The following is a 10,006-nucleotide window of genomic DNA, read 5'->3' as shown; positions in this document are numbered from 1 at the left end:
ACGGGACAAATTGGGAAACTTTTCACGTACACAGAGTTTGTAAAAGTCTAGCAAACTGTTTTCAGAGAATTTCCTTTTAGTGTCCATGTCAGCCTGCAGTTCAATGAGTTCCATTTGGCAATCATCAGGACTGTCTTCCACTGCCAAATCAAAAGGTTGAGCGAACAATTTCAATCTAATTTCAGTTTGTCTGAAATCTGGAAATCTGTTTGCAAACTCATCACGCAGCTTTTGTACACTGGTTCCATATTTGGTGCAATCCAGATTAGGAAATTCCAGTTTCCTGGTTGCAAGACATGTAAAATGGGTCAATATGGCTCTTCTCAACTGAACCTGGAAAGTTCCAATTTCTTCTCAAAAGCACAAATATGCTCAAACAACTTATTCACAAGTTGACTTTTCCCTTGTAGTTTTAAGTTTAAATCAGACAGATGCTGTGTAATGTCTGTGAGGAATGCTAAGTCATTCAGCCAGTTCTCATTGCTCAAGAAGTCCACATTCTGACCTTTGCTCTCCATGAAGAACTTAATCTCCTCTCGCAGATTCCAGAATCTCTTCAAAGTAGAAGCTCTACTAAGCCAACGTACAGCAGAGAAGTACAAAACATCTGAATACTCACTGTCCAGCTCATCTAAAAAAGTTTTAAATTGTCGATGATTTAATCCTCGTGTTCGAATATAATTTACGCATTGGACGACATTTTTCATGACTTCTGCAAAATCCAGAACTTTGGTGCACAAGCTCTCTTGGTGAATAATGCAATGGCTTACAACTACGTCTTGTGCTCCAATTGCAGTTAGAAATTTCTTGGTGAATCCATTTGTCCTACCTGTCATGGAAGGAGCACCATCTGTTGTAACACCACATAATTTATAAGGATTCAGTTCAAACTTTTCTACAACCTTAAGCACTTGTTCACAAATATCCTGTCCTGTGGTTGTGGAGGAAAGGCTTGCCATATGTAAAAACTCTTCGAAAACATCAAAGCCTGCAGTAACAGCTCTGATGAAAATGACAAGTTGGGATGCGTCATTGATATCAGTGCTTTCATCCAAAGCCAGACTGAAAGCTTCACACGAACTCAATCTCTCTTTCAAAGTTTCTTTGATGTCCTCTGAAAGATCTTTTGTCCTGCGTGAGACAGTAAAGCGGAAAGGCTAGTTTGCTCCACCAAATATTTTTTTCTCTGGACATGCATATTCTGTGAATATTGTTAAACAATTTTTAATAAATTCTCCATCACTGAAAGGCTTTCCCTTTTCTGCCATACATTCACAAAGCTTAAAACTCAGTTTGTCACCAGTTCTGAATTTTTCTTGAAAGTGGTAAAACACCTTGTTGCTTTTCAATGGATGTTTTAAATGTTCAATTTGTCCTTTCGTGCCTGACCAACAATTTCATCAAACTGGGAGGAGTGCTTAGTTGCGTAATGTCGCTTAATATTGTACTCTTTCATGACTGCAATTGTAGTTTGACAGACGAGGCAGACAACACCTTGATTATGTGGGACAACAAGATATTTTGTGCTCCATTCACTGTTGAATAACCTTCCCTCATCATCAATTTTTCGTTTCTTAACTGCTGACATTTTACTAGCCCTGAAATCAAAACAAAAATTATTCTCACGAAAATAGCAAAGTAGAAAAAAAACATAGAATTTATTTACACATGGAACCTCTTATGGACAGAAACACATGTTTCTAAATTGGCATCCCGATCATAGCCTTCCGGTACTTAAATTAATTGAGAATAGCAAAATACAGTGTGACTTCGCGGTTCGCCATTCGCGGCCCCGCATATTCGCGGGTTATGCGCGAACTGCGTTTTTGTAGGTCACAGAGACTGAAAGGGCTTTTCGAGGAGATTTCTGTTGTATTTACTCAATCAAGCCGTTTTTATCAATTGTCGTCTTCACCAAACAAGATTGGACTGCTATTGGCTGACTGACTCTGCTTCCCCAACAACGCAAACGGCAAAGCACAGCCCGGTAACGCACGGTACAATTTAGTGAAATACATAACAGTATGCAATATTGCTACATTATTACTGCATCAATGAGTATAAGTATCATTAGTGTTTGGGAAGCATTTCATATAGTATATAATCGCATACATATACGTTTTAAAACTGCGTCCAATATTCGCGGTTTTTCGCTATTCGCGGGAGGGTAAAGAACGTAACCCCCGCGAATAACGAGGTCACACTGTACATAGAATCAGATGCATCTGAAAGCAAAAATTTTAATAAATTCAGTAAAGTCACAACAATATGCTAAATAATAATCAATTTACCTTCAATCTCTTGTAGTAACTGTAAAAGGTAATAAAATTTTCACCAATAATGAATGACGGACAGCAGAGGTTAGGGAAAATTGTCGCCAGCGGGCGAAGGCGAGGTTCAGGACATGACGTTGAGTCGTAGACAATAGTGCTAGTGCACGTCACCTATTCATGCCCTAAGGAGGCCGACCAATCGAATTCGGCCTGCTCCTCTCTAGCAAAGATAATTTTAGAAGTTTGTCGAGTCGAAGCCTGGGAATCCCGTAGGATCGATGCTTTTAAAAATATTCCATTTGCGTTGGATTACAGATCAGGCCACATGGTTAGATTACAACAACTAGGGCCACACTAAATGGCTTGGCGGGCCGGGTTGTGGCCCGCGGGCCGCCTGTTGCACACCCCCTGGTATAAACTCATTTAGAACAAAATGAATTTAACAGTTTACTGGACCGTGTGTTATGCAAAAGTAACACAGAATAAACAAAAAAATAATACTTTAAAATATGAAAATAGAAAATGCATGCCATACATTCATACTACACATACAAACTCTTAGAATACTCTGCTATTGTGATCGCAGTAAATAACGTTGATTCTCTTTGTATCTTAGATAAATACCACATCAACACTTTGTCATGTGTGCATAGCAAAATTGAATATTGACAAAAGTTTACATTCCAAATAATTTCAAAAACAAAATCATTAAATTAATATAAGTTATAATTATGGACATTGTAGCATAAAAGGAAGGTACTTCAAATGCACTTCTCAATGTATTTAAAATTATTCTATCCTTTCTGTCTAATCAATATTTTGCATGTCAAACCTAAAACAGAGTGCAAAATAGATCTTAGTAGAATACCGTAAGTAACTGTATGGACATCAAGTTTATGTGTAAACAAGAAAGATGAGTGAGGAATGACTATAATATTAAAATAACCAATCACAAAATACTCAGAACATGGGTTATCACACAACTGAATACAGGAACATTGTATCTGTGGTACATAATTTTGCTATCACCATAGTGAAATTCGTTTCTGAAATTATTTTTTTTCAATGTTTCTCGTTTGGATGCAGATCAAGAGCCACAAAACAAGGTACTTTCAATTTTAAATTTAATTTTTATTTACTCTTGGTTCAAAATGTCATATAGCACTAACAAGTTATTTTCTTTTAAAGTCCTCTTCCCCAAGTGGCACAGTGGGTATGACTTAAAATGGTAGAAACCAGGTTTCCGTGCCATGCTGGACAGAGCAAAGATAGCCCATTGTGTAGTATTGTGCTTAATTTCAAACAAACAAACAAAATATTTTAAAGTTAGGAGTTGTAATTGAACTTACCAGGGGAAAAACAGCTGGTAAGATAATTGAATAAATGATTTACCACCTCTCTTATCAGACACTCTTCACAAAATAATTGCCTTTGTTTTGTGTTACGCTGTAACTATTTCGTTAATAAGCATTATTGTTCTTAACTTTATACCTTGATTCAGCAACTGGAAAAATGAATATCATAGTCATGCAAGTATTCTTTGAAACTTCAGTTAGTGGGCCCTAAATCTCTGTGATGTGGGAAAGTTGTGGCATGAGGAATATCAAACATTTTTGTGATTAAGATATCTGAAATCTTTTGATGAAAAGTAGATATCAAACTACTTGACATCCAAAGCTACAAAATGGCACATGGCCCAGCATGGCCAGGTAGTTAAGGCACTCGACTCATAATATGAGGGTTGCAGGTTCGAATCCCTATCACACTAAACATACTCGCCCTTTCAGTCATGGGGTCGTTATGTGACAGTCAAACCCACTAATTGTTGGTAAAAGAGGAGCCCAAGAGTTGGTGGTGAGTGGTGATGACTAGCTGCCTTCCCTCTAGTCTTACGCTGCTAAATTAGGTGACAGCTTGCGCAGATAGCCCTCGTGTAGCTGTGAGCGAAATTCAAAACAAACCAAATAAAAGGACACCAAAGCTGTCTGGAAAATGTTTTGTCGTACGAAAACAAACAACAAAAAAACACTATTGAGACTTGTTTGAAAATAACCATGTACTTCTGTCTTCCATTTCCCACCCACAAGTAAAATAGATTAGATTATTGTTTTTGTAATTTATATATCTAATGTTATAATTTTTTGCTATACATATTGCTAGAATGAGCTGTGAGTTGTAATAATAATGTTAAATATTCCTAAAAAGTTCTCATTTGAACGTGTGTTTTATCCACGTTTAAGTCTGTACTATAAATATGAGATAGTTGTGAAAATTGTAATGAATAAGGTAATAAAGTCAATTGAAAGGTAGTCAAAGAGAAGGAGTTATTTCACAAGAGGGGGTTGAATCACTCATCCTGTTGATCTGTCGTTAGCCTTTACGTAGCTGGAGGTTTAAAACGTCATTTATATCATAGGTCTACAATAAATGATAACAGTGTACAAATGTTCAAAATTATAGAAACTTTAAAAGAGGAAATACTGTGATTTATTCCCGTCATGTGTACTGAACGTTGAATTATTTTCACCTGATAATTCAAAAGAACTGGGTAAGAATATACAACGTTACTAGATTATTAAACATCAACAAAAACTAATGGAATAGAAAATTACAAAAATAATATATGAAAACAAATAAATATTAACTTTTCAATCATTATTGTACAGATTTATATCACCAAAAGCCTTTCTTCGTCATATCAACCCGTAAGCCTATCTTGGATGAAGATTGGAGTCGTCAGTTGTAATATTTTGAGATATACTGATTTACCATTATAATATTACTGAAGAATCTGCATATTAGCAAGAGATTTGACAGAAAATAGTTTTTGGGAATCAAACTGAGTTCTATAACTCACGATTCAGTTGTAAAAATACAAGAGACTAAAGCAATATTAAAGTGAAACAGCTTTTATTTATTGTACAAAACACAATTAAATATTACGAGAATATGTGTACCTTTATAAAAAGATCTATGTAGAAAATGTACTAATTTGTTTGAAGTTTCTGTTTCAATCAGAAAAAAAGCATTATTTGTATAAAACTATAGAGTTGTTCTTCTCAGCGTGTGTCTTTACAACTTCGTCACTCTCTATATATATTTGGGCATCCCCTCGCCCGAATGCAGAATGTTTGTAAATAGGGTTTTAATTTGTGAGATCAAAAGCAAAGCACAATCAGCAGAAACCCACATTCAAAATCTAAGGACCTGGCATGGCTAATTAGTTAAGGTACTTGACTCGTAATTTGGGGGCCTCAGTTTCGTATCCCCGTCACACCAAATATGCTCGCCCTTTCAGCTGTGGGGGCATTATAAGGGTGGTCAGTCCCGCTATTCACTGGTAAAAGAGTAGCGCAAGAGTTGGCAGCGAGTGGTGATGACTAGTTGCCTTCCATTTAGCCTTACACTGCTAAATTAGGGGTGACTAGAGGAGATAGCCCTCGTGTAGCTTTTTGCGAAATTTAAAAACAAACAAACAAACCCACCAATGGAAAGTATCACTTCCTACTTTTAACTTTGCTAAAATAATTCTAATGAGAAGGTATATGTGATAATATAGGTATATGACCCAAAACGATCAGTAACTAGAGCAAAAGGAATTTAGCCACTTCTTTGAGCAAAATTCTGGGTTAAATTTAAATATAACTGTATGCAAAAAATGTGTACATTAGGAGTTCGCTTTGTTAAATAAATGAAATAGAACACATCAATATGAAGCAACCTCACACACAAAGTGGTATTAATTACTGTTAATAAAACTGTACCATAAAACCGTAGTATCAAAGGATGGTCAAGTCTTTTCTGCCTTTTATTTTTTGAAGTGAACACAATTTTAATTTCTAAACATTTTATAATTATACATTTTTAGCTGTATGTGTAGTTTTTTCGAGTATCATGCTGCCAATGGAATATGGATAAATAACTTTTGTTGTAGTTAACCTATTGTCCTGGATCGTTCCTCCTTTTTGTTATCATGTGCTTTTTCTCATGGGAAATATAACTGGTGATATATAAAGAGAGTGTTTGTTTGTTTTGGAATTTCGCACAAAGCTACTCAAGGGCTATCTGTGCTAGCCGTCCCTAATTTAGCAGTGTAAGACTAGAGGGAAGGCAGCTAGTCATCACCACCCACCGCCAACTCTTGGGCTACTCTTTTACCAACGAATAGTGGGATTGACCGTAACTTTATAACGCCCCCACGGCTGGGAGGGCGAGAATGTTTGGTGCGACCGGGATGCGAACCCGCGACTCTCAGATTACGAGTCGCACGCCTCAACACGCTTGGCCATGCCGAGCCTATAAAGAGAATGGAGCACGTTATATAATTATATCTAAACGAGTTAGAAAGTTTATTGCTCTATATTATGGCTCTGTGTTTCAATAATAGCCTTGCAGCATAGTTTCCATTGTAAAAAATATGTTGCAAGGCTGTCATATATAAAACACACAATTAATTCCTGAATCTTTCGATAATCCATCTAATGTACAAAGTGTTCGGAAAGTCACTGTGCAGTTTTGTAATCATATTTTATTACATTTCAGATTTTGATCCCAATATGATTTTACCAACTGAAAACCATGTATGGCTCGTCGAACACGTATTCCGAGAAGGTGGTAGATGCACAGATGTGGTGCGACAGCGATTTGCTGAAAAATTCTCAGATACACCTGTTCCACATCGCAATACAGTTCGTAACTTTGTTGAAAAGTTTTTTGGAAACAGGATCAGTGGATGATGCCAAACGCTGTGGAAGGCCAGCAAAGCTATCGGAGGAGAAACTGTTGGATATTTCTGACAGTGTGATGCAGAGTCCATCAAAATCATTATGAAAATTAGCTCAGCAGCATGATATTGGTTTTGGAACTGCTCATAAGGCCGTCAGAAAGAAATTAAAGCTCTTCCCATACAAAATAATGGCGATACCAGAACTGGAAGCAACTGATAATGAAAAACGAATACGCTACTGCAGATCGTTTAACCGATTTATCGAAGAGAATTCAGCTAATGTGTTGGATGTGACCTTTTTCACCGACGAAGCATGGTTCCATCTCTCGGGTTACGTTAATTCACAAAATTCAAGATTGTGGTCATCCGATAATCCTCACAGTTTGCACGAAACACCCCTACATGATTTCAAGGTTGGTGTGTGGGTTGCGATTTCCAGACGTCGAATTGTTGGCCTTATTTTCTTTTGAACACAATAAACAGCGAGCGCTATTGTTCGGAGATTCTTCACACCTTCATCGGTCAGATGACAAGTGATGAAATCAATTACTCATGGTTTCAACAGGATGGTACTACTGCTCACACATTTCACAGATCTATGCGGTTATTATAGGAATGTTTTGGAGACCGTATTATTTCCAAAGACGTGTGGCCCCCACGCTCACCAGATCTTAATCCATCAGACTTTTATCTATGGGGAGCAGCAAAATCTTCAGTGTATCGAGATCGTCCGCGCACGCTGGATGACTTGAAAGCAGCGATAACAGCATTCATTCAGTCTATTTCAAGCCAGCAACTGATAGCGATGTTTTGAAACAAAATAAGAAGGATCCAAGCCTGTATTGATGCCAACGTGGGTCACTTTCAACATTGTTTATAACTGTCATTCATATTTACCTCCTGTATTCTATATTGAAACATGTCTTAATAAATATATAAGTGCACAGTGACTTTCCGAACACCCTGTACATAGACAACTGTTTCTCAACATCTATTTTATTAGTCTGATCACACATAAATTCATAGGCAGTTCGTCTATTCATCTAGCTAACAGGAATGTCTATTTCCACCTCCAGCTTCTAAATGTATGTAAAATATGAGTAAGACAATACACTTATTAATTATGATTTTTTTACCAATGTCCAAAACATGTGGGTAAGTTTTTTTCAATTAATCTATATGTTTATGGCCACTCAAGTTTTATAAGAAGTTGCGTTTTGCTTACCACAATTCGTTTAAGATCTCTTTCTGGATGTTCCTGGCTCTCACTTTGATTCATATTTCTTTGTCTTACAATGGCATTAAGTACAAGCGATATTCCCACCTTGGACATTCTAGATCTCTAATCTGAACATGGTTTAAACGTATTTATATTTAACATCAGAAAGGGTCCCCATCACACTAAACATGCTCGCCGTTTCAGCCTTGGGGACGTTATAGTGATAGGTCAATCCCATAATTCGTTGGTAAAAAAGTAGCCTCACAGTTTATATTCTTTAACTGCAAATACTACGGTTTATAATACGAAAATAAAGGGAAAATTGAAGTTTCTATAAATACCATTAATTTTTAATTACAAAAAAATATTATTATGTATGTGATCTGTTGACCAAATTAAAACTTTAAGCATGATATGGATAGTAATTAGGTGATGCATATATCAACAACCATTAATGAAATGTTAAATAAATTACAAATGTCGATTTTATTAAATAACCTGTTATTTGGTTTGTATATTTACATTAAACCTTAACATCTATCTATTTATATATTAATTTTATCGGTAGGTGACAGCATTTCTCAAAAATGGCGACTTACATGAATTTGATCAAAGGTACGGTCAATTATTTGTGGAGAGGTTTTGTTCATGTAAAAGAACAATTTTGTATCACTCACCTACCCGAAGAAGCTTTAGCTGTAAGTTACTCTGCAGTACCATCACAAATTCAAAATAATAATGGAGATAGTTCCTCGAATGCTTCTGTCTTTGAGGATATATTTGGAAACGGATTTTTATGGGCTGTTCCTCGTAATCGTCGATCTATCGAAAGGAGACTTACCAGAAAGATGGGTCGGAATAAGATGCTTTTTCCAAAGAAGAATATTTTGATTTGCAATGAATGTGGGCATTTTCATGAGGCACATACAATATGTGGAAATTGTTATGAAAAAGTGAAACAAGAAACACGGTTATTGCAGGAAGAAATCCAAAAAGACCTTAGTTTGGAACCAGTGGAGAAGGAAGTAGTCATTGTTTACCAGAAAGAGCCAAAAGATTACATGAATGTGCAAGGTAAAAGGATTGTTGAAATCCCACGTGAAAGGCCTTCTTGGTTTAGCAGAAATATTTTGGAAAAAACTTACAGTACAAATAAAACCAAGCATTAGAAATAAATTTACATTTATCAGAACTGTGCGTCGATTTACCAGGCATATGTTTGTTGTTTTCATTAAGAAGTCTTTTGTTATGCTTTCCTGAACTATAATTTTGAACAAAATTAGTGTGAAGTTTTCTTGTTAACTTGGAAAGAAAATGTACCTCATGCCTTTATAATCTTATTTGTAGGACATTTAAGGTTTTATTGAATAAAATTAAAATACAGTGAGCATATTTTAAGTGGGTGGCTTTGTATTGTAATTCTCAAAGTACATTGGTTACTCAACTGTGGGTGTGAATCTCTTTAAACTAATTGAAATTAATAGTAAAATGATTTTTTTTTTAATATTAAATTCTAAAAGTATGGTTTGAGACTAACCAGTGTGCTAGTGAAGCTGTGTAGAAAATACTGAAAAATATTTTGTAGATTAAAATCTTATTTTTAGCTCTATAACTTCATATCTACATGGTAGGTGAAAATCCACTTTTCTATTTTTCTCAGTTGTTAAAATAAATCACATGTACAATATTTAAAATAAAAAATGATGGTTAATTACATTTTATAATTAATATGATCATAGAATATTTGGAACCACTTACAATATTTAGAAAATTAGCATTTGTGTCTTT

The 10,006-nt window shown here is 35.7% G+C and overlaps 1 protein-coding gene across 1 annotated transcript; it reads left to right on the top strand.

The window, feature by feature from the left end:
* The first annotated feature begins 8,782 nt into the window (after positions 1-8,782).
* Positions 8,783-9,610, top strand: mRpL32 (mitochondrial ribosomal protein L32). Its single transcript, XM_076490366.1, has one exon. It carries the CDS (start codon positions 8,806-8,808, stop codon positions 9,385-9,387), a length of 582 nt encoding a protein of 193 aa, XP_076346481.1. The 5' UTR covers positions 8,783-8,805; the 3' UTR covers positions 9,388-9,610.
* Positions 9,611-10,006: the final 396 nt, after the last annotated feature.

This window comes from Tachypleus tridentatus, chromosome 2 (genome assembly GCF_004210375.1).
Source record: "Tachypleus tridentatus isolate NWPU-2018 chromosome 2, ASM421037v1, whole genome shotgun sequence".
NCBI lineage: Eukaryota > Metazoa > Arthropoda > Merostomata > Xiphosura > Limulidae > Tachypleus > Tachypleus tridentatus.
The sequence above is the reverse complement of the archived record's forward strand: the minus strand, read 5'-3'. Positions and strand labels throughout refer to the sequence as shown.

What these genes read in the sequence shown, in the direction of transcription:
- mRpL32 (XM_076490366.1), top strand. Translation starts at nt 8,806, where the DNA reads ATGGCGACTTACATGAATTTGATCAAAGGTACGGTCAATTATTTGTGG.